The following is a 23,818-nucleotide window of genomic DNA, read 5'->3' on the forward strand; positions in this document are numbered from 1 at the left end:
TGCTCAAATAAAGGAGCACAGCTAAACAATGAGTCTCACAGAACTAACAAAAACTAAAAAGAAAAAAGGTTAAAAATAAGCACCTTCTTCATTATTTACAGTGCACTGAAACTCTGCATTTAAGGATTTCAAGTCAACAGGGGGGATGAGCTCAGCTTTATTTACTCTGTACAGTCCTGAGTGACTACAGTTAAATGTAAAGTCCTTCTAGCACCAAATATGAAGAAAGAAAGACAGTTTTGGGACAAATCATGCAGGTTTCAGTTGACAGGTGGCACAAATATGGGCAATTTCATGTTTTACTTTTACATGGGGCTCCGGAGAGGCTAAACTCTGTTGAGACGGTTTACATAATAGAATACTTTTTAGTACATTCGGCTGCATAAATGTTACATCCAGTATTAGTGACAGTGACATTTATCAAGGAAAGTGATTATGTAGCGTAATAAACTGCTTTCTCATTGTACAGGACTTTATGCAGGCACATGCTATGATGTCTGTGTTTCTGTCAGAAGATAAGTATGATAGTTATGGAACTTATTTTATATAGAATGGCCCTTTTCTTACATAAATAAGTGTAGCAAGTATAACCATAAGTACTGTATATTAAGTTCAGCATAAGTAAGCTTTAGGTTGGCTTTGGGTTTTAAAGGCTATCAAAACATCTGATTCTGACAAAAAGGAAAAATACAGAAAATCAGATTAAATGATAATGTTGAAATTAAAAGTTAATTTAGTGACTTAATTTATGTTTGGAAAATCCAATTTTAATACTTTTTTATAGACCTGCAGATGCAAGACCTCCATGTTCAAGCACCTCTCTTTGCTCTTTTTGTACTAAAGTTGATCAAAGTACAAGTGGAAGGTAAAACAGATACATGGGAAGGAGTACATGAACTTAGACACGTGCACCTAAACACATGGATGCACACAAACAAGTGTACAGCTGTATCAGCAAACTACTTGGAAAAACGTTCATAAAGATCCTAATATTCGTTCACATAAAAACCTGAAGACAACGCTGTCTTTGATAAGGAATGTGAGGACATTCTTCACTGTTTAAACTTTTCCGATGACCTCCTGATTTCATGGTTCAGAGTCAGAAACCATTATAAAGCTGCCATGTGGTCAGACAAGATGAGCATGCTTATTTGTATTAAAAGTCTTTTAGAAAACTGAACTTAAAAAGACAGACCCTGTGGTTATGTGAAAAACAGAGCCACATAACAGCAGCATGGGTGTGTCAGCTCAGCTGACGTTGAGGCAGATAGCCATATGATCAAATATGGTATTTGCAGTCTGAATGTGTGGCATCTAAAATTTCAGGACAATAGGAACAGCTTGTTTTTATTAGAAGTGAAACATAGCAGTGCAACCCATTAACCAGTGTGGTATAGTTGAGCAACTCCCTGTGCTGCACAGCCATGAGGAGAAAACTACAGCAGAAGTTCAGTTTTGGGAATGATTGATAGTAGCAGAGGGGCTTCGGTGATGCTGGCATGTTTTCAACCATGAGCCACAAAGCCATGATAAAGGGCGGTGGTTCTGATAGCTGTCATACACATGACTAACGTTAAAAGCACCCCTCCAGGAAAAACAGCATGCTCTGCCCACACGGTGAGTGCGGTAGTTCGTGTACATGTTGTTGTCAACTTACCTTCAGAGAGCTCCAGCTCCAGCTCCGCCAGCTTCTCCCGGACCTCCGCCGGCAGGGTCATAGCGACAGCCGGCGTGGGCTCCAACATCATCGTTAGCAACCCGGTTGAGGTTCTTTCAGCCATGGTGGTCCAGTACGAAGCACGAATAGGTCCACTGAGTCGCCGGTTAGGAGGACAATGCTACCAGAAAAGAACAAAATTAAAAACAACAACCCCTCCTCACTTGGTTTCGGCTAAGGAGGGCAAACAGGGTGTTGGTGCTTTTCCCGTCTCGCTGCAACGTCGTACTGATGTGTGAGAAATCTCTCCAACCGTCATGACACGGCTAGCTGTGAGGCTAGCAGACACACCTGGCTGTGTGTTTCCATGTAGTGTGGTAGGACAGGGCCCTGCCAGTGTCTCTGTGCCCGCTGCCCGCTGTCTGTCCCTCGGCACTGACGGTGTCCTGACTGTGGGAGGCTGCTTCACTTCAACTGTGGAGAGAACTCATTCAACTCCTCGCTCGCTTCCCACGGCGCAGTCACCATTGCATCATAGCAACAGCAGCCCTGACCGTGCGCGTTCACGAAGCCTACTCGTGTGTGTGTGTGTGTGTATGTGTGTGTGCGCGCGCGTGAGCTACACGCTGTCTCCCGTTGTTCTTCGTATAACTCGCCTGCCTCCTACTGTCACAATCACAGTGCTGCGTGGCACTGAAGTACATGCAGCGATCTCATACTGTACTATTGATAGTATTCTATACTAGTATACTATTTAGGTGTTTTCTGCTTTTGGGAATTTTTTGGATGTCACACAAAAACTTCATAACTGATTCTTTATTCTGCCAAGTTAGATGTCACTGTGATCTCAAAATAATTAATAATAATTATTATTATAATTAGGTGATAATTGACTTATCACCTGGCTAATGGCACTCCCAAAGCACAAAAACATCATGTCAACATGTATAATATAGGCTACTAGATATTATTCAAAACTCCCTACATAAGATCCTATAGGCTATTTGCAATTAGAAATTATGCTAGTTGCTGACATGTTGCAGCAGTTAAAATACAAATACCGAAAGCAGAAATAGCCGTTAAAGGGAAGTGCTGAAAGGAGTTGAAGTTTCAGTTTAAGTGTAAGCACTGAATAAAGTTGAAGTGTCAAATTAAAGGAGCAGTGTGTAGGATTTAGTGGCATCTAGCGGTGAAATTGCAGATTGCAACCATTTGAATGCTGCTCACCTCACCCTCCCCTTCCAAGCGTGTAGGAGAAACTACGGTGGCTGCGAAACTTGCGAAAAACGCACAAGGCCCAATCTAGAGACAGTGTTTGGTTTGTCCATTCTGGGAGACTGTAGAAACATGGTGGTTCAACATGGTGGACTCTGTGGAAGGGGACCCGCTCCCTCTGTAGATATAAAGGTCTTATTCTATTCTAAAAAAAACACGACTTTTAATTTTCAGGTGATTTTACACTAATGAAAACATACTCTGCAAATAGAACCCCCTAAATATTACACACTGAACCTTTAAGTGTTAGCGCTGGGTGAAGTTGAAGTATCAGTTGAAGTTCAAGCACTGAAAGGAGTTGAAATGTCAAACTAGGTGTAGGTGATGAATTGAGCAAAATGACCCACATCAACATATTGGTCATTATATTTCACTCATTGTTCTTTGACTTTATTGTACTGTAGCAAACATAAATAATGTTATAACTCAGAAAAAGCTTATCACAGGAGTGATAAGGACAGATAGATAGATATAGATAGATAGCACAAATCAAATATAGTGTTTACTTTGTAACAAATAATTTTCACATCTCTACAGGTTTTAAAAAAGTGATACAAATAAAAACAAAAATATGGGTTCTACATATTTTTCTTGTTTTTTATATATTTAAATATGTATTCATGTTCTATTTTATTTTGTGCTATATAAATAATTTGACTTGACGTGACTTCACATACCTGTTTTAGCTGCACTGTATGAGGCAAGAAAAAGGCAATTCACATTAATTCTTCAAAGAACAAAATAAGTTCTATATGATTACATGTACAGTAAGTTATGTATGATTAAAACATTTTTATTATACTTTATATTACTCTGAAATGTTTTTTTTTGTATTGCAAGAATTGAAGGCTTTGATTGGGTGTGTTGTTTGTAACTTAACTGTTGTTGTTGTTATTATTATTATTTTGTCCTGCGTTTATATTCATATGTCTGTTATGAAACTATTCAAATATATATGTACAAAAAAACACGGTGCGTGAGACTTCAAAAATGTAATAAATACACATTAAAACAAACATTTTAAAAAGTTTTGCTTCATCTGTTAAAAAAAACACATTTAAGCGTTTTGAGTTAATACAACCAGCAGGTGTCACTGCATACACAGTTAAAAAAAAGGTTCTTCTCTGGCAAGGAATATGCTATTTCAATATGTGGCTGACAATATTGAGGGTTCAGTGAAAGTGATGGTGATAAATCCTCTACTGTAAGTAAAGATCTTTCCGTAGAGTATGTTTCAGATCAATGTGGTAGTTTGCTCCAGGATTCCTCTTGTTATGTTCAAAGATGGCCCCATTCACCTCGGTATGAACAGCAACAAGATGTGTTTTCCTGTCAGAACACAAACAACAGTTTAGTCTATAGCTTATATAGCTTATATGCAAACTGTCTGATGCTAAACACAAGCTGAATTTGCTGTTGAGTGTTTGCCTGTACCTCCTTTGGCCTTTGTGTAAGGCGTCTGTCAGAGCCTTCAGGTAAATGGAGCGATGGTGTCCTTGCTCCAGTTGACATTCATCCGTCCAGCAGTGACTCCAGAACACATCTGCATCTGTAGGGATGATTTCACATCTGAGCAGCCCATCAAACCCATCTGTCTCCAGATCCTCATCCCGGTGGTGCATCCTGGCACAGGGCTGGAACTCGGGGACGCTGTACCTCTGGATGAAGAAGAGTTTGGGCTTGCCAGCCAGCATGGGGCATGCTTCAGCAGTGACAAGACTTCTGACACTGTTCAGACTAAGACCAGCGCCGTACGAGTCCGTACCCAGGACATGATTTGACATACCACGGCTAATGATGCAACAGACAAAGCCGTCACCTTCACGGTTCTCTCTCTGTCTTAATATCCATTCGAGGGCTGAAAAAATGTCACCCACACTCAGCCACTTGTAGAGGAACACATTGAAGTGAAGAGCCTTAAATGTCTGTTCCAACATGTCTGAGTGAGTAAGGATGAAACCAGAATTTAAGTTTTACCCTCATAATACGTCACTAAAGAGATAAATGTTTTGTCCAACCAACAGTCCCAAAATATACCCAGATATATTCAGTTTACTATCACATGAGACAAAGATCAGAAACATAATTTTTCCTTGATAAATTACTAAAACAATGAATTGACTATCATTGAAGGTGGACTAACCCACTATAAAGTAGTTAAAACTAGCTCCATCTCAACCAGCTACAACAGAAAATTCTGCTTACACATTGATGCATCAGTATTAACAATCTTTATGTAATATATAATATTATGCCAGTCGAGGGCCATTTTACTTTTTATACTTTAAGTACCTTTTCCTGATAATATTTTTGTACTTTTACTTGAGTAGGATTTTAAAGGCAGGACTTTAACTTGTAATGGAGTATTTTTACACTGGTATTGGTACTTTTACTTAAGCAATGGATCTGAATACATCTTCTTACACTTTGACTGTAGGTAGAAAATGTTTTGTCATACCTCCATCATTACCCACGCAGTCTATGATAACACAAACTCCTCTGGGATTAGTGTTAAATTTGTAACAATCTAGATGACTCTGTAATGCAAAGGAACAAGAAGTTTCATAAATGCTCTTTACTAATTAAACACACACTGAAATATACTTCAATAGCAGTGGTGGAATGTAAGTACTGTGCTTAAGAACAAATTCAAGGTACTTTCCTTGCAACTAAACTATACTTCTTCTCCACTACATAGGTAAATATTGTACTTTCTACTCCACTACATTTGTCTGACAGCTTTAATTTTTCCTACCCTTCCTGTCCAGTGAAAACCATGTATCTCCAGATTTGGTGATTTTGGAGGATGAAGTGTTCCTGTATAGGTTGAGAAAATTCTCCTACTTCTTAAGCTAAGTAAACTATTTCAAACGCCCCTATTGGATTAGCTGGAATATGCATCGTCACAAAACTGAAAACAGGGCCGTTTTTCTGAGCTCATGAAAAGTTGACTTTTCAGAGATAGGTGGTTCTCACAGGGCAGCGACACTACAAACATATAATGATCTTATAGAATATGATGCATTGCTGTGGATTAAACTACCCAAGAGTATATACAGTAGTTCAAAAGAGCTCAACCTTAAACATCTACAGCAGTAAAATGCAACATACACATGAATGCAGCAGTAATATTCATCCAGAAACATCATATGTAATAGTAAAATACTGACAGAGACCATTTTTCTGCATAAGTATTTTTACTTTTCATAAGTAAATGTTGCTGATAATACTTACATACATTTACTAAAGTAAAGTTTTGAATGCAGGACTTTTACTTGTAGTGGAGTATTTTCCCATTGAGGTATTGCTACTTTTACTTAAGCAAAAGATCTGAATACTTCTTCCACCACTGTGCAATAGTGAGTGAAAACCATACCTGACAGTTCTGCTCTCGGTATACAGGTGCTGGTATGATTCCTGTGGCTGATGACAAAGGGCAATACGACAATATAAATATCAAAGTGAAAGACAATGAGTGACCTGGGGCTTTCCAACAGTTTTTACTGGGTAGCTATAAAGCCCCATGTGAAATAATATTTACACTTGTTTCATTGGTTTGAAAGAAGCATTTTTCACTTACAGTATCTCTGGCAAATACAAATTCTTTGAAGTTACTATCATTTGCTAATATGTAGCCTGTCTTACCACTGTGGGGGGATTGTCCTCGTCTTGTTTGCTGTAGTGGATGGCAACTATTTGATGGGGGGAATGGACGCTAAGGAGAAGATGTTTTTCAGAAGTATTAGTTTTAAGAGAGAGTAAATGAATACAATAAATGTTACCTTTGGACTCTGTCATACTCACAGGAGCTCTGCACTTTTGCTGTTGAGATGAATGTTGTTCAGATGTTACAACTGTGAAAGGTATAAAATAAAGGATCATTTAAAATACTTTGTAATTTATTTTCTACTTGTTCATATGAATCAAGATGTTTTTTAGTGAATAAAAGTATGGTAAATGGGTTGACTGTACTTTTAGGCTGGCTTTTTTTTTAAAGGAATGCTTTGGGATCAATGTACATGTGAAGTTACTTGGTCAGGATCTAACTGCATGTTTCCTGTGCCAAGCGGCACTGTAATCTGAACTCCACTTGTGTATTTCTTTGTGTTCTAAAAACATGTATAGACATTCTGTTTTTTCACGTACACTGAACTCTATCAAGCCTGCACACTTTATTTAGTAAGTATGGTCAGCGTACATTTTGAAGTTAATATTGGTTTGATTATGGTTTGTTTTTTGAGTTGTTTAAAATCATAATGAGATCTGGAATAAGGTACAACTTATAACATATAGTTTAATAAATACAGAGTTTAGTACTGAAAATGACAATGAAAAGAAATCTGTGTGTCCAACTGAAGTATGGTATCTTACCACTACATCTCTAAATTGGATGTTATGTTGGTATTTATGAAAAAGATAGGCTTTGTCAGTTATGTGAGTTAAATGAAACAGAAAGTGTTTTATACTGAGAAAAAAATGTGTTGTATAGGTGGCTTTTATAACGCTTTGGAACTTGTCAGCTGCCAGCAGTCCTTATTTACATATGTGATTTTATCATGGCGTCATGGACAAGTGGTATGCCACACACAAAATAATGTATTTATTAATTTTCAGTTCCCATTTTCAGCATTTTCCTTTCTAAAGAAAGTGGAAACATTTCATACTTCACATGCACTGTACGTACAGCACAAATGTTACACACCTCACAGCTTGCTCACTTGAGAACTTTCTTTTCACATTTCATCAAGCAGGATTTTCTTTTTTCGTGATTCATAAACTCCTTAAAATTCGAGCCATTCAGTATTAAAAGGTAAAAGTGAAACACAGTCTCACCTGACATCTTGTACGCAGTCACTTTTTTGGCTAGGTCGAGTCTGCCAATATTTTGTAAACAATTCTCTACAAAGTCGACTCTTTCAGGTGAAACTATATCCAGCTTCTCAAGTTCAATGATCACATCCAGGAAATTCTGTCACAGAGGAGGGAGGGGGAAGTCAGAATGAATTCAATGGAGAAGGTTAAAATGGCTGTGTTGTGCGGAACAAAATGTTAATCTTTGACTCAAGTGACATTACACCAAAACTCCCCTCCTACACACACACGAATTTTAGACTGAGGAAGTGAAAACAAAACCAAACTTCAGTTTTCTCACCTTTGATTTTTCTACCTTCTCACGGGGTAACGTGCTGGTTAACAAGAATTTCACATTGTCTAGATCTTCATTGACCAAATCCTCACCTATATTAGCCATCAATATTCTGCAATAAGGAAAAAACATGATCACTTTTAGAACCACAAGTATGTTCACTTGGATTGTTAAAACATTTAAGACTAATTTGCAGTGATGGAAGAAGTGCTCAAATCTTTTACTTAAGTGAAAGTAGCAATGCCACAGTGTAGAACTATTACAAGTATTAGCATCAACATTTACTTAAAATACCAAAAGTAAAAGTACTCATTATGCAGAACGGCCCATTTCGAATAATGTAGATTATATTATTGGATAATAATTATTGATGCATTAATGTGTTCATCACTACTGTTGCAGCTGGTAAAGGTGGGGCTAATTTTAATTACTTTATGTTATGCCGTTTGACTTAATCCATAATAACAGTCATCATTTATTAGTTGATTCAATTTTGTATTAATAATATGAATCTGCAAAGTAACTAGTAACTAAAGCTTTAAAATCAATGCAGTAGAGTAAAAAGTATAATAATTGCCTAAAAAATGTAGTGGCGTAGAAATATAAAGTAACATAAAATGGAAATACTCAAGTAAAGTATAATTGTACTTAAGTACAGTACTTATAAATGTAAATGTATTTAGTCGCATCCCACCACTGCTAATTTTGTTAATTTGACTTCTTAAAACCCATCTTACCTGAATCTTGGCAGAACCTGCCTGCAGGTCAGATTCCTCTCCAGCTCCTCTTTGCTGGTTTTAAATACTTTCCTCAGGATGTCGAAACGTCTCAACTGCAACATCAGCTCTTTCAGAAACAGGTCACCTCTCTCATAGCACATCACTTTAGACTTCAGCATGGCCTTCAGAGAGCCCACACTGTTGTCCGTGTCCAAGCTTTCACACAGAAAGAGGAGCCTCCTGCGTTCAACGTCGCAGAGAGCCTCGGCTATTTCATTAATAGTCTGAAGCTGACGTTGGTCTGGCAGAGCCATGAACTTTGGTACAGGAAGCGTGATAGCTGGAAATGTTTAACAGCAATGAAGACCGACGTACCTACAAATTGGATCCGATTAAATACTGTGTTAGGCTTGAGTTCTGAAAATACATGCAATCGTGTAAACATAACAAGGAATGTGTGAGTAAATGAGAAGATTAATGAACCTACCTTACACCGTCAAAATCTGACAACAGCGACTCAAACTAAAGCGGAATGAAGACACCACGTCGGCAATTTATGACGCTCTACTATAATTTGGAGAAGTACCTCTTTCTTTTACACAGAACTGAGAGCCCACTGGTCGTGCACGAGTTACCACGGGATAGACGTGTAATAGTTGCTATAATAGCCTGACTAAAGTGAAAGTGAAAGAAAAAAAGGCGGAAGCGCTTTGATGACAAAAACAAAATTTAAAGGCACAATCCGTGGCAGCAGATCATCTGGACCAAATTCCATTTATTGACAATTTATTAACATTTATAACTGCAGGTGTGATGGCTTATTGGAGAGCGAGAAACCCATCAGCATGTATAAATGGATTAATAACATTTATAACTGTATTATCACCAAATAGAAAGCCAGTGGGATTTTTCACAACCTGGCAACCCGATATTTGTTCTTATTAATGGATTATTACTGATCTATACAGCATAGTAAACCGTTAATAAAGCCATTAGTTACAATTTATAAGCCGCAAAATATAAAATGCTAAAATTATTAATTATTAACATGAGTAATATTTAAAAACACTGGAGTAAAACAGGTTTATGTTTTTAGACATGTTAGTCTTTATTAAAAATCAAACTGTGCTTTGTAATCAAATTATGTTTAGTGGATGCATGTGAGGGGAAAAATAAGTGATTTATTATGCAAATATTGTAACAACATAAAGTAATGTTAGACTAACTATGGCTACTTTTTGCACTTTATCTTTTTAACACAGAGGCAACATGAGAATAAGTCTATATGCAAATCAATTTGTGTTTCAGGTAATCTTATTTAGCGGAGACTGGGGACGGTTGCTACACTTTTTGCATTTCTCTCATTTACTCAGGGACTATTTGGATTAGACCAACCACATTTTTATATATTAAACATACATCAGTCTGCTAATTACCCATACCATTTAAAGATGATTACATATGACATATCGTTCACAATATTTATTTTAATGGAATACGTCAGAAGTTGCATATGTTGCATATATGTTCCTTATATTTACCTCACAATGACTTGTGTATGTTGAAATATAAATATGAATGTAAATTTGTTTTTGCATTAACTATCCTTTTCCAATGACTTGTTTATGTTAAAAATACTGTTGTGTGGTCTGTTTTGATATGGCTGCTTATTAAGTTTTTGCAACTGTCCCCACACTATCAGCCATGACAGAACATCATGTGCTAGCTAGACACACTGACCTTGACATATGTTAACCCACCATCACTTGGAAGTCAACAAAACAACGATTCTACCTAAGTAAGTTTTTATTAATCCATATAAAAGGTCAGGGCAGTATGACAAAAATACAGCTCATGAAAAAAAAAACTTTCATACATCCAAGACAAGTTTTTTTCAATAAATGCAGCAGCACATGGTGAATGTGTCTTCTGTCTTCCTGGTGGGGGGATGGTCTACCTGAGCATATGCATTATGAGTGTCATCACTCTAGCATGTTTCTGATCGGAGGAATAAGACTTGTTGCAACCGTTCCCAGTCTACCTACTTTAGACTGCATTTATTTTTCATATATTTTGACCTTTTGTTAATATTTTCTAATTAATCTGCTTTGATTCCGGATATTCTACTGCTGCCAATTTACACATCCTGCGTATATGCAGTGAAATCACTTTATTCGGGTTTCTTTATCAATATGGGGAACTTACTATAGGTTACGAGTGTGCTGAAAGCATGATTCTTAAATTCCGACAGCATTGAAGGCACCAGTGCTGCTCCCCCTGCAGGTTGCCGGAGCTTTCTGCTTACCAAAGCACACCGAGTTCCGCTCCGTCTGGCCAATCGTGTCGCGCTGTGGCAGTGTGCAGAGATCATACGGAGGTGCTGCTGCTCACTGAGAGAGGGATCCTTTGGAGGAAAGATACTAGACCTGGGTGACCGCTCTGGGCAAACATCACCCCTACTTCCCTGACACAGTGACCGCGTGACATTGCCATAACCAGCTTCAGTCCGGGTGAGTATTTCATTACCTGGTAGTTGGCAAAACATTCAGGGTTTTCCAGGTAGTCGCAGTCAAGGGCTGCTGGTGACTTGGAACATCATCAGCACTGTTGTGTTGATGTGGACGTGAACCCGCGGCGAGGTGGCTTCAACGTAAGCGGGCTGGCCAGTGCCGACACAAGTGTTGACTGTCTTTAGCTAGGGACCACAGAGCAGATGCTTCAGCTTTGGGGCCAGGCAGCCAGCCGCTTCGGCCTGGTCACGACTGGTGAAAAATGAAGACGAGGACGTCCAGCAGCTGCTGACTAGAGCAGACACGCTAAGCTTGCAAGCAAAGCTAAGGTAGCTAACATTGACGTGTGGGTTCAGGATTTCGTGGCAGCGTTGTAACAGACGTTAGCTGGTTAGCGGTTAACTAACTGGCTAACAGAGCTGCGTAGAGCCAACCAGATAACACGTTAGCTAGCTAAGTTACAGTGTTTAAGGTAAAACAGCACGTAGGTTTTCACTTACCGCTAGCCGCTGCACATTTCGTCCTGAAATATATACACTATTTCCACTGTGACACTTGAAGTTGAACTCCACAAAACGCTGCAGCTTGTTTGTTCAAATTAGTTTTATTTTGAAAAATTATAAGCGGAAGTCTCAATTTTGCATCCTTGTAGGCTTGATGTGTCTCTTTTTAGTGCTAAAATGTATCACTAACATTCATCTAATTATACATCTTGTACGAAGTAACGTTACGTATAAGGGATTGAAGTCTTTGTATAGCCATTGCTATATTTTCAGCTGGCCGCCTGAAGTGGCCAGTTAGTGACTTGTATGTTTAACTTCTCGCTGGTTAGTAGTTAGTCATCATACCATCCATGTCTGAGAGTTTGCAGCAGTACCATGGTGATTTAAATTATCACCACATACGTGTGTATACGTACACAAATGTGTACATGTTTCAGTGGCCAAGTTATGTTGGGTTTGAACGAATAACTGAGAGGTGTTAATTCCCAGTTGTCTCAGAAACATTCCGTCTGGTACCTGAAGACAGACTCACTTTTCTCCAATGCTGTTTAATAAACTGTGCTTGGACAGAACAGTATTTTACATTACACCAGTAAATGCTGCTCTAAATGACATGGAACTTTCTGTTATGCTGGTTTTGCACGTTACCATACCACTACCGTTGTATAATTATAAAGTATGTCTATTAGTAACTGTATATATTGTTAGTTTTATTCTATTCTTATTTTAAATATCTATGTTCTGTGTGTGTAGCGTGAAGGGAGCTACAACTTTCATTTCATTGTGCAACCTTATGTTGTAGAAAGACAAAATAAATGTACCTTGTAGTTCAGTGTTCAAAGTTACCAGCAACCAACACTGCTTAACATCACTAGTTAATTCCTCTGTTCTCTGCCAAGCCAGTTTACTTCTGCCAAGTTGCTTTCTAGTTGATCTTTTGATGTTGACACACTACTGTTGTTATCACTGACATCAGTAAATTAAACGACAGCTGCTTACAGTCATATTGGTCATGATAAGTAAACTACCCCTCAAATAATGGCCTCATGGGCAAAGATGTAGAGCTGAAGATCCAGATAATTCGATGCCATCTGCTGCTCATCCTCAGTCCTCATCATTCTCTCCTCCTCCCTTGCTCTTTCTCTGCCACTATGTGTTTTGGGACTAGGCTATCATCAGAGCCGCGGCCTATTTTAGACAAAAACTCCATTTACCCACTTAATCTGTGTCTCTGTCTCCAGGAGTTGAGTTTCTTCTATTGCTCAGTGTAACAAATGGTAGCTTATCCAGCTGTTTTTTGTACTTTGCTGAGTAGAAGACCCTAAAATGTATCAGTTGTTGTTGAATTCACTTATTGAACAGTATACTGTAGTTATGGGCCCATGTGCTGTATACAACTCTTAAGCTTGTCTAATGGTTTTAAAGGGGGTTCGCTAGAAGCTGTGGTCAATATTTGAGTTGACTAACAATGCACAACATTGTCGTTTGTTGGCTCATCTGCCGCAGATGTGAGTTTATTGAGACAGGACTCCCTAAAAACTTGGTATTTTACCCGGAGGCGGTGCCTTATGTCCTCTGTCACACAGAGTGTTGTGTGCCAATGCACATTCTCGTCACCTAGTCACTTTTTGGATAAGCTAGCTAAACCGTAACCTAAAATGTTATTTATTAACCTAATCTTTGCCCTAATCCCAAGATTAAACCTACAGGAGACCTCATGTCTAATTGTAACTTCAAACAGAGATGATTTCTTTTATTTTTTTGTGATAATCTATTTACGAAGATACACTTTTTGCACTTTTTTTGCTCCTTGTACTGCTGGCACGGCTGCAACCACGATTAGACTTCCCTGCAGATTTTCAAATTACTTTTACCTGACTGTTGATAATTTCTAAAATTGACCATTATAACATGATACTGGAAAATATGTCTAGTTATAACTAAATAGTGCTAACATATATTGATATTTAGATGGACTAAATTATGTCCAACAATAAAAATTTCCTCAGATGGGTGGGGGGGTCTGTATATCAATGTAGTATCTTGTATCAAGAGATGCCCAACCCAAATGGGCTTACATGGCAGACTATCAATTTCCATGTACATAGGTGTGAGACAAAATATATAAATTATAGGAAAACATGAGTGTATTCTGTATGGCTTCATACTTGACATGCATCAACGTGCACCCAGAGCATGCACTGAGACGGTCACAGAGCTCGCCGAAGCGTGCACTGCTATGTCCTGCAAAACCACGTCCATCCGGGTGAAATACCAAGTTTTTACGTAGTCCCTTATTAAGACAGTTCCAAACCAAAACTATTCTAAACGTAATTGTACTGAGCCCCAGAGTGTGTTGTCTCCCTCCCACCTGTGGTGATGTACACGCCTAGGGGATCAAAGCTGTAATTAGCCTGCCATGGATTAGCAGTGGGGACTATTTTCCACTGTACTCGCTCCCACAGAGCCAGAGGATCACACAAGCAGCCAGCCCCCTGCCCTTCCTCTTCTTCCAGTAGAGAAAATCTAAATTGCCATGTTTGTTGTTGTCTCCTCGAGGCCAAGCAAACGAGAAACCTCACAATTCTGCCCTGGAGAGTTTGGACATCTAGCACTTCTGAAATTGGTTATGGTATTTTGCTTTAGTTGGTGTCATTCAGCAACAAAATCGGCTCTTGATGTACTTATAAGTCACCAGTGGAGTCTATCTTGTCGTGTTGCATGCAGACGGTCTTGAAAATCTGCTGGATTTGTGGTTGGCATGCAGAGAGAGCTGTGGTGCTGCTGACTCACTGCACTGCCAGGTATGAGGTCTGTCTGTGTGTTGGCTGTCTCCATGATGTACAGTATGTCTCTCCGTGAGCCAAACACGAGTTCATACTGTTCCTCTGGGGGCTCCAAAGAGGTGGAGCAGCATAATGTGTGTACTCTCTCTGTTTGTAAATGAATCAGTGCTTTCAAAACTGATTGCAACAAGGTTTGGGAAGCTAATCGATTATATTACCATACAGGCAATTCTGCAAAATGCAATGAATGTCAGGAGGGTTACTGATGTTTCATCACAATACTTGTATTTAGAGCAGCAACTAACAATATGTTCATTATCAATTAATCTGCAGATTATTTTCTCAATTAATCAATCAGTCTATAGTGAAAAATGCCTATAAACAATGGTGATGTATTCACATTGCTTGTTTTGTCCGACCAAATGTCCAAAACCCAAATATAATCAATACATCACAAAGTTAAGCTCACATTTGAGAAGCCAGAACCACTGAATGTTTGGCGTTTTTGCTTGGAAAATGAATAGAACGATGAATCAATCATGAAATAGTTTTGATTAATTTTTAATTTAATCAGCTAATTGGTTAATCGAGAGTTCACTGCAGCTCTAGTTGTGTTACTGAAGTTATAGGATTTAGTCACTGCATTATGATTCAGTTTTACAGAATTTTAGTATAGGTGTGTAACAAACTGTGCAGCTTTAGCCTTTAAAACACAGTGAGAGCAACATGTACACATGTACTATCATAAGATTCAAAAGTAACACAGCCATAAATTGGTAAAAGGAAGAACTGCCAGAAAGCACAACATTTCCAGCATTAAAAATGTGTAGAATAGGATGGATACACCTCTGCCACATCTATCTCAAATCTTTTCAATATCGGCTAATGAAGTTTAAAAGAAGAGTCAGAATTAGCAAATTACTACGGGAAATCCAGTCCATTTAAAAAACACCCATGCTTGTTGCCAGTGTATCAATAACCTGTCTAAGGAGAAAACATTGTGGTACATTGTATGAATTCTTTGTCAAACCTGTAACTCAGATTATATTTGGAAAGTGGCCTATGCTGCTAAACTATGCTGCCATCATTGGAGCGCTGGTTTGCTAGACATGTGTGAATGTTTTGATTATGTTAGATTAACTGTATTATCCCGAAGGGGAACTGGCTTGTTCCCATGGAAGTGGTGAGAGGCTTTGTCATTGTTCTGCTGTACAGTATGACCAGTTGATTTCAGTGTGCCACAGACCTTCACCTCCTTCAGTTCATTTCAGTCAATGCTATGTTTGCCACCCTTCATTATTAATACAATGCTATGTTGGCAGATCAAGTGGTTAACCTTTAATCCACCATTCTGCAATGGTCACAGTTAATAGCTTACTTACAGTACATCTTTTAGCCATGTTCTGTTTGATACACTGTATGTAATATATACTTCAGGCTATCATTTTTCAGTTTTAAAAATTATTCAATTTGGCAAACTACTGAAGTAGTTGCTGCTGCTGTTTGTGTTTCTTGACAAGACATTTGCCTGATATCTGCAGACAGCTGGTTAGCTGGCATTAGCTACCCGACAGGGACAGACTGAAAGAAGTAGAATCTGAACATTTCTTCCGACTGAACAGTCGACTGCTGTGGCTACACTTCTTCTAACCAGATAAAACTTAGTCAATAAACACAAATGGAGAGCTCAGATCGGTGTGCAGAGTCTTTTCTCAATCTGTACCTCTCGTAGATGTGATTTAAATTTACTCCAAGATCATCAGAACCAGCTAGTTTCCTGGAGTCACGACCGTCACGTAAACTGCGATAGGTGCGCATATAGTGTAATTATTCACGTCACAGTTTACGGGACTGTTGTCACTCAAGACAGCTAATGTTGCCAGGTATCATCAACATTACTCTTTGACTAAAAGTAACATTTTGTGCATTTTGAAATAACTCGAAATAAATCTGATACATTGACCAGCTCTATTTCCCGCCATCCAGACTGAAAGGCACCTGATCTTTCCCACTGTTGTACTGGGTGTCAGGGTGTATGTGGGTTTGGAGGGGAAACACACACTCTGTATCATTAATACGGCAGTATGGACTGTTTGTTTAAGCCAAGATAATAGGTCATCATCCTCTCAGTGCCACTGCTCTCTGCTGGGCTTTACCTTCCCGTCGATCGGCTCTCTGCTCTCCTGCTCAGCTTGCTGGTCACGACTCAGTGCCTGTCTGAAGTTGAACAGATGCCCAAGCCAGGTTGATTCCAGGAGCCTTTGAATTATTGCCAGTTATTTGTTGTTGTGATATGATGGAAAAGACGTGGAAGGAAAGTGGGGGCTTTTGCTGAAGCAAGCTGTGAGAGATGTTTACTGGAGAGTGAGGCACCTGTTAACAAACGTGTCCCCTTACATTTAGTGAGGCCTAGTTGCTAATGCTGCCGGTGTACTGAGCAATGTTTGGGAATAAAGGGGATGGAGTATTTCTAAAATTATAAAGCCTACAAAGTAACAGTTTGTATTGCATAATTACATTTTTTTTGGTGTCTTAAGTCCTAAAAATACTTGTGACTGAGTGTTTCATTGGCAAGCCAAAGTCTGGCCAAGACTCGATGGCTAATGCTTATTAACTTGGCTACCGTTGCTAGCAAAACTCTGTCATTGTCCAGCTATTGTGATTTCTTTGTCTGCTGCAGTGGGATAGATGGGAACAAAATGTAGCCCACATTATTGTTGTTTTTCATACTGTAGGAAACAATTTGATTTAACAACTATTATGAGTCTCTGGGGTGGGAGGAAGTTGAGAGGCCAAGTTCTCTGGCTTGATTTTCTTGGTATTCAGCGGTTTTGCAGCCCCGCCAGTATCTGAGGCAGCAGTGTAGTAATGTACCCACTCTCTTCTGTTTTCCCCCTTGTTGATCCTTTGGTCATGCAGGCTTTGGTTTCAGGCCTGTGGCCTGTGCAGTGGTCTTGGCATGTCACAAAAGCTCAAGGTGGCCTATTGTTAGCAGACTGCTGAGCAGCTTATATGGCAGTACAGCATTTTCCTCCTTCGTTCTCTGGAGTAAAGTATAATGCTTAGCCCCCACACACACACACACACACACACACACACACACCATGCACACACTGTCAGCAGATGTGCTAAATACCGTGGAATTAGTGGTCATGTGTCTGTAGTTTGAACTGTTAGTGAACTTGTGACTGTCCACATGTCCAATGTTCCCTCTTATTTACATGAGGGAAACAAAATAATAGATATACCATAGTTTCAATTAGGGGTGTGCCATGTCATATTGCTCACAATATATCGGTATAATGTTTAATATGATTTTTTTTTAAATTATATCGTGATAATGGCACTATTCCAACTTGTTGACGTAATGACATCATACCGTTAGTAAATAACCATGGTGTTGAATCAAGACTTGTGTGACACAGTGTCAACAACTGAGCATTATTGCAGCACAGTTGAATTGAATTGCATAAGATTTTACAGTTGTACCCAATAAGCTGGTAACTGTGTATTTACTTCATTAGTACGTCTCGACTACACAATGGTTTTGTGTCCATGGGAACATTTGCGCTGTTCTCCCCAGAATTATTCAGTTTTAAAAAGGTGTATTATTGACATATTTTATGTATTGTACTCAAAAAAAGCATGAGAACACTTACACGACTTTGGAAATGGACTACAGTAGAGTATAATGGTGTTATTTTTACTTTTGTAAGGAGAGCCATGACTTTTCTAGACACTACAGCCTTAATACTTGCAGTGTATAGTTCTTGCTTATTATATGATACTTGTCTGACAATTATAGGGCGTTGTACACAACAACCCATTGTAAGTTATTCTGGATAAGATCAGAAACTAAATGCTTGAAATGTAACAAATGCCATTGGCTTTTATAAGTCAAGTTGTTCCTCCTTGATCCCAGTGATAATGTGTAAGTGAGGTTAATGTGGGGCACTCTGGAGGGCCTCAATACAACCAGTGCGTGTGTGTGTGTGTGTGTACGCGTTTATCCTGTATGCGGATGAGTATACACACAACATTTGCATTGAAAGCATTGGTATTCCTCAGTTTGATGAGCAGAGAGGAAGGAGGCAGGATGCTGTTGGCATTCACCTGTGCTGTTGTGTGTTGTGGCTCACCCTGTCTAATTGGTGGAATGTGTGTGTGTGTGTGTGTGTGTGTGTGTGTGTGTGTGTGTGTGTACACTTAGTTGCAACATGGGGCCCATCCCAACACGTCTGGCCCTGCAGCTGCAGCAGAGCTAATTTTAGCCCAGGATGTGCGTACGCCTCAGTTCCCCTAGCCTGGCCTATGAGAGATGAGGATGAGGGAGAACGAGTAGCCAATCTTTCACTCTCTCTTTCTCTCCTTTGTTCTGTGCACCTATCTATCTATCTTTCTTTCTTTCAGTATTCAGTACCTGTTGTTGTTGTTGTATGAATTTTTCATGTCCAAAGAAGTAGTTTTTGTGTCCACGTGTCATAGGGGCAGCACTATTGATTTGCACAGGAACATATTGACTGCAGTGACTGTTGCCTGCTTGTTTTTGACCTTTACTCACCAAAAGTCCTTTCTGCCTGTACCTTCTGTGTGTGTGTGTGTGTGTGTGGGGGTGTAAATCTACACAGTCAATGATTTACATTATGGGGACTTGCATTTTTTCCCCATAATGTAAATCACTGAATTTTAGGCTGAAGGCTTAGTTTAGGGTTAGGGTAAGTCTCCAGGGAATGAATGTAAGTCAATGTGATGTCCCCAAAAGTGATGGAAACATGTGTCTCATGTTCTTATATCCCGGTTGGGACTTGGGGAACCTGAATGCACACTAACCCATGGGGACTTGTGACACCGTGGGGACAAAAGTTGAGGTCCCCATGGGTAGAGACTGCTTTTTGAGGGTTAAGACTTGGTTTTAGGGTACAGCTTGCAATTAGGTTAAGGTTAGGGTAAGGATAAGGGTTAAGGTTAGGCATTTAGTTGTGATGGTTAAGGTAAGGGGCTAGGGAAAGCATTATGTCAATGACTGTCCCCCACAGGGAAAGTGAAACAAACGTGTATGTGTGTGTGTGCACGTGTACTTGCTACATAGTGAGGACTGAATGGTGTTTTTTACCTACAGAGTGAGGATATTTTTTGGGAAGTGACTTGGTTTTAAGGGTTTGGTTAGAATTAGGTTAAAGTTAGGCATTTAGTTAAGGTTAGGGTAAGGGGCGGAAATGCATTATGTCAATGACAGTCGTCAATGCGATGATACTTTGGCAGAGAGGAAACAAAATGAGTGCAAGCCCGTGTGTGTTTTTGTGCTTGCTGTGCATTTGGGCTGTGCTACTTGACTGAAACAAATCTCACAATGGTCATTAAAGCTACCCCAGATTCTTGTAAACCTAACTTTTAAGCCGCTGTAGACTCACCTCAGTTCAATCATTGGTCTAAATGTATATGTTTGGAGCAGTTAAATGGCCCTAATTTAGAAAGTACAACATATTGAAATCTCTCCATATTTGCATGTGTTGCATGAGAACTACATCACAGTATTGAAACGGAAAGTGTCTGACTCTTCTGTTGAAGAGGTAAAACAAAGAGAAAATTTCCCAGCATGGATCAATAAATTGTCACACCATCATTGTTGGACATTTAGTTTGTCATGGTCACAGCGAGCAGACTTGAGGGAGCAAGGACGGCGTCAGAAGTGGCGCAAACAGAACAGGGACAGGGCTCAAGCTCAATAATTCATGGCTGACTGAGCTAAGTTGACCTTGAAAAATCCCCAGTGTTGGACTGTTGAAACCTGGCACTGCTCATTTAGGGCAGAGAGGAGAAGTTGAGACAGACAGCTACAAACCCACATAGGCAGTACATTTGTAGTCTCCCTTTTGATAAGGTTTTTTTTCTTCTTCTCTTTTATTTGTTGACTAAGAGAACATGGGCATTCATTTTGAATGTCATTACGGTAGTTCACATGTGGTCTTTATTTGACTTTGATTATATTTAGTATCTTCACTAGGTTTGAGTTCATGTTGAGAGAAACACGTTCCTCTACTGTAACTTACTGTGTCACAGCAAAAAAAGGAAAGCAGCCTGCCTGCTGTTCTCTTAAGAGATTTTATTGTGGGAAAGCATAAAAAAAGAACTGTCCACAGCAATCGGTGACGCAAATACTGAACAAAAACCCTAAAGTATACCCACCTACTACCTTTATTAATGTTGTTTATTGGTTGACTGTAGAAACACGTCTACACAGTCTGCACTGTTTTTCATATTCAGCCATGTCTTCCATTTGTTGTTACTGCACCTGGTACTGTACAAACACCAGGAAAAAGCGAATAATGGCAATGAGCACAGGCCCAAACTGCTTTGCTTTGAAGTAACAGGGACTGAAATCTGATTTTATACTCCCCTCACTTGTTTTCTGCCAAAAACCTCATGGCATGACATCTCATGGTTTGCCAAAATTCAGTCTGATAATTTAAATAATTGTGTGTGGATAACAGTTTTGATTACAAATGATGGTTCATGTAAGGTTGCCAGTTGCATTTGAACCTAAACAAAACAAAACATGAAAACGCAAAGCTTTTCATCTGTGAGAAACTGTGGGCGCGATCACACCAATTGTTTGGAAGTCTGCAGCAAACAACAACTATCTTTTGCTTGAGTTGTTAGGACATTTCTTTACACGTCATGCTGAAAAGTATTGCACCCAGTTATCACACCTGATGACTAATGCGCGACTGCAGTATTTGCATTTGTTATGACGATGCTTAACCGTACTTTGATCTGACACATCGTAAAAGTTGATAAATTTCTGACACACTTTGTGGGGAGACAAAATTGTTTTTTCCTTTACATCACTTAGCAACATTGTTCCAGTGTTCATCGGAAAAGCCCTTTGAGTAACATGATACTCAAATAAAGTGTTGATTGTGTCAGATATTTCAGTGGTATTTAAGGCAGTTCATGATTGCCTCTCAACAGTGGTTCATTCAGAAGCCAAAACTACCAACACTGGCAGGGAAAATGTGAAATTGTGTCCCAAGAAAGAACTAACACAAGCTCAGTGTTGATTCTCTATCTTTGGTAACACAAGTAAGGGTAGTTTCCACTGTAGATCATAACTTGGACAGAACTATTTAAATAATCCTGGTCTGTTTCCTCTCCCTTGCCCTGGGTGCAGCAGTGGTTAAGAGTGGTTCTGTGTACTTTGCAGGGCTGTAACCTTGTGTTTGTTTACACTGGTTTAATGAGTCACTTAGTCATGGATACTCATGATTCATCTGTTTTAAAAGGAATGATGAGTATTGATAGTTGCTTGAGGGAGCACTGCATTTAGTACTTACTTTAAATAAGCTACTGAGGGATAGAATGTAGGCTAAAGCTGCATGGTTTTGTGTCGTGCATTGTTGCTAACGTGTCACCCGTTGGAAAAACTTTCTTTTATCAGCATAATCATCGCTTGTACTTGATCCTGCCACCTAATGTATTCAAGCCTCAGCTAAAGAGGTTTGTTTACTCTGACAGTAAGGTAAACACACATACACTATACATAGAACAGCAGTGTGGGATTAGCAGACAAGTTGTCTGTCATAGAACTGACTTGATTAGCATGCTTGTTTATAGAGTTGCACAGCATGTTGATTAGCATGCTGCAGCTGTTGCTAGTCCTGTATGTCCTGGCAGAGGACAGGGCCGATGGTGGGCTAAGACGGTGTGTCGGGTAAGAGTGGAGTCATGGCACACACACACACACACACACACACACACACACACACACAGCAGTCTTTCCCCAACATTCAAGATGTTAATCTTATGTTGTTGTTTTGGATTTTAGCACTGACTTGACTGATTGTATGAAGGGATTTTTCATTTACCAGCTTAGCTAATAAATACAGTACTTATTGAGTCACGAGACTGCCGAGGTTCCAGGCTCCAATATGAAAACAATCTCAGTCAGAGGGTGAATAGTGAGCAGTACCTTCCCCTCCCTTAAAAGTGCAGTTAGAGCAACACTCCATATCTGCCTGACTGGGCTCCTCATTGGCCCTTTCACCAAGTTTTTTATTTATCCAGAGATATAACATCTATGAGATGGATTGACATACAGTTTGGTTCAGACATTCACGTTCCCCATAATATAAATTGTAATAACTTCGGTGATTCCAAAACTTCATTTAGCACCATCATCAGGCAAAATTACTTTGTCCAGTACTTTGGTTTATGACCAAATACCTGCAAAACTAATGACATTTCTATCAGCCTCATCTGTACTTTGTGTTTAGTACTATTAGCCAATTTTAGCATGCTAACATGCTAAACTAAAATGTTGAACATGGAAAACATTATACAGTATCTGCTAAACATCCACATGTCAACATTATCATTGTGTGCATGTAGCATGCTGATGTTAGCATTTAGCTCAGCCAGCCAATAGCTGCAAATTCACAGTGTGTTAACTGCTCTGTCTTGAAGCTAAATACACAAAATACACTTGTTGGCTTTGTTTCAACCTTGTGCACCATTAAGCAGTGTGCTTAGCAATGTCATTGTGATTTGGGGTTTGAAGTGCCGTAAACAGGATGGGCTGGCACTCTCTCATTCCCTTGTGAGCCCCACCACAGGACAATGAGCAGGTCCTGCATAGAGGAAGAGTGGCCCTTGAAGGAAAGTTTGCTTATTGTCATTCGCCAGGCCTCATTAGGTGTATGACATATTTAGCTAACAGTGACTGCAGGAGTGGGGAGGAATTACACTGTAGTCCCAAAGTATTGTTCCAGCTAATTATACATTGTTATAACCAGAAGAGAGGACAGAATTGTCATTTCTGTTATTTATTTTCTTATTCTTGTTACCCAGCCTTAGCTAGATGTTTAATATGCCGTATTCTTAACAGTAGTTTTATATTGATACTGTGGCTTTTAGGTTTAATCTGTATTATGGGGAAAACTCTACCCATTATCCTAGGCTTAAGGCAAAAACCCTTTTGGTAAGACTGAAGAAAATATATGTCCATTTGTTAGAGTGCAATCAGTTTATCTTATACCCTATTAACAACAACTGTTGACAACAATTCAAAGACTGATCCACTGCAGTTCAAACGATTGGTCTGTTTCACTTGCCTGGTATTCTCCGAAAGGTCCTAATACAGATATCTAATACATTTATTGTAAAAGGTATGTGAAATAGACAATTTACCAAGTAATTACAAATGTCCTTGCAAATTTCACATTA

The 23,818-nt window shown here is 39.2% G+C and overlaps 3 protein-coding genes across 16 annotated transcripts in view; 1 reads left to right on the plus strand and 2 right to left on the minus strand.

The window, feature by feature from the left end:
* dip2a (disco-interacting protein 2 homolog A) overlaps positions 1-2,283 on the minus strand; it is a 90,497-nt gene extending 88,214 nt beyond the window's left edge. For 3 of the 7 annotated variants that reach the window (XM_044218150.1, XM_044218145.1, XM_044218143.1), the window contains exon 1: positions 1,658-2,282. In XM_044218150.1, coding sequence (XP_044074085.1) covers positions 1,658-1,781 — 124 coding nt within the window. In that variant the 5' untranslated portion in view covers positions 1,782-2,282. Of the gene's footprint in view, positions 1-1,657 lie in introns of all 7 variants that reach the window. The other 4 variants (XM_044218147.1, XM_044218146.1, XM_044218148.1 and 1 more) reach the window with 3 other exon arrangements.
* Positions 2,284-3,295: 1,012 nt separating this feature from the next.
* Positions 3,296-11,452, minus strand: LOC122885376 (CASP8 and FADD-like apoptosis regulator). 3 transcript variants are annotated; one of them, XM_044216367.1, is made up of 10 exons: positions 11,324-11,452; positions 8,816-9,172; positions 8,085-8,190; positions 7,766-7,901; positions 6,737-6,786; positions 6,578-6,647; positions 6,309-6,355; positions 5,391-5,469; positions 4,367-4,871; positions 3,296-4,261 (listed from the first exon to the last, which is right to left on the minus strand). In XM_044216367.1, the coding sequence occupies exons 2-10, from the start codon at positions 9,109-9,111 to the stop codon at positions 4,132-4,134; spliced, it is 1,419 nt and encodes a 472-aa protein (XP_044072302.1). In that variant the 5' UTR covers positions 9,112-9,172; positions 11,324-11,452; the 3' UTR covers positions 3,296-4,131. The 3 variants fall into 3 exon arrangements, with proteins under 3 accessions (XP_044072302.1, XP_044072301.1, XP_044072304.1); XM_044216366.1 differs by lacking the exon at positions 11,324-11,452 and adding an exon at positions 9,285-9,742; XM_044216369.1 differs by lacking the exon at positions 11,324-11,452 and adding an exon at positions 9,285-9,740 and having other exon boundaries at positions 4,367-4,481.
* The window catches only part of LOC122885374 (protein FAM126B-like), a 42,279-nt gene continuing 29,219 nt past the window's right edge, over positions 10,759-23,818 (plus strand). For 2 of the 6 annotated variants that reach the window (XM_044216361.1, XM_044216363.1), the window contains exon 1: positions 10,759-11,307. The gene's annotated coding sequence lies outside the window, so the exon portion shown is untranslated. Of the gene's footprint in view, positions 11,308-11,501; positions 11,637-23,818 lie in introns of those variants that run through there. The other 4 variants (XM_044216360.1, XM_044216365.1, XM_044216364.1 and 1 more) reach the window with 4 other exon arrangements.

This window comes from Siniperca chuatsi, linkage group LG12, assembly GCF_020085105.1.
Source record: "Siniperca chuatsi isolate FFG_IHB_CAS linkage group LG12, ASM2008510v1, whole genome shotgun sequence".
NCBI lineage: Eukaryota > Metazoa > Chordata > Actinopteri > Centrarchiformes > Sinipercidae > Siniperca > Siniperca chuatsi.

Bases quoted from the DNA above. Each gene is read 5' to 3' on its own strand.
- LOC122885376 (XM_044216367.1), bottom strand. From the start codon at position 9,111: ATGGCTCTGCCAGACCAACGTCAGCTTCAGACTATTAATGAAATAGCC. The intron at 6,787-7,765 runs GTGAGACTGTGT...TACCTTTCACAG, and splicing joins GACTGCGTACAAGATGTCAG to TTGTAACATCTGAACAACAT. The intron at 4,262-4,366 runs GTACAGGCAAAC...GTGTTCTGACAG, and splicing joins TTACACAAAGGCCAAAGGAG to GAAAACACATCTTGTTGCTG.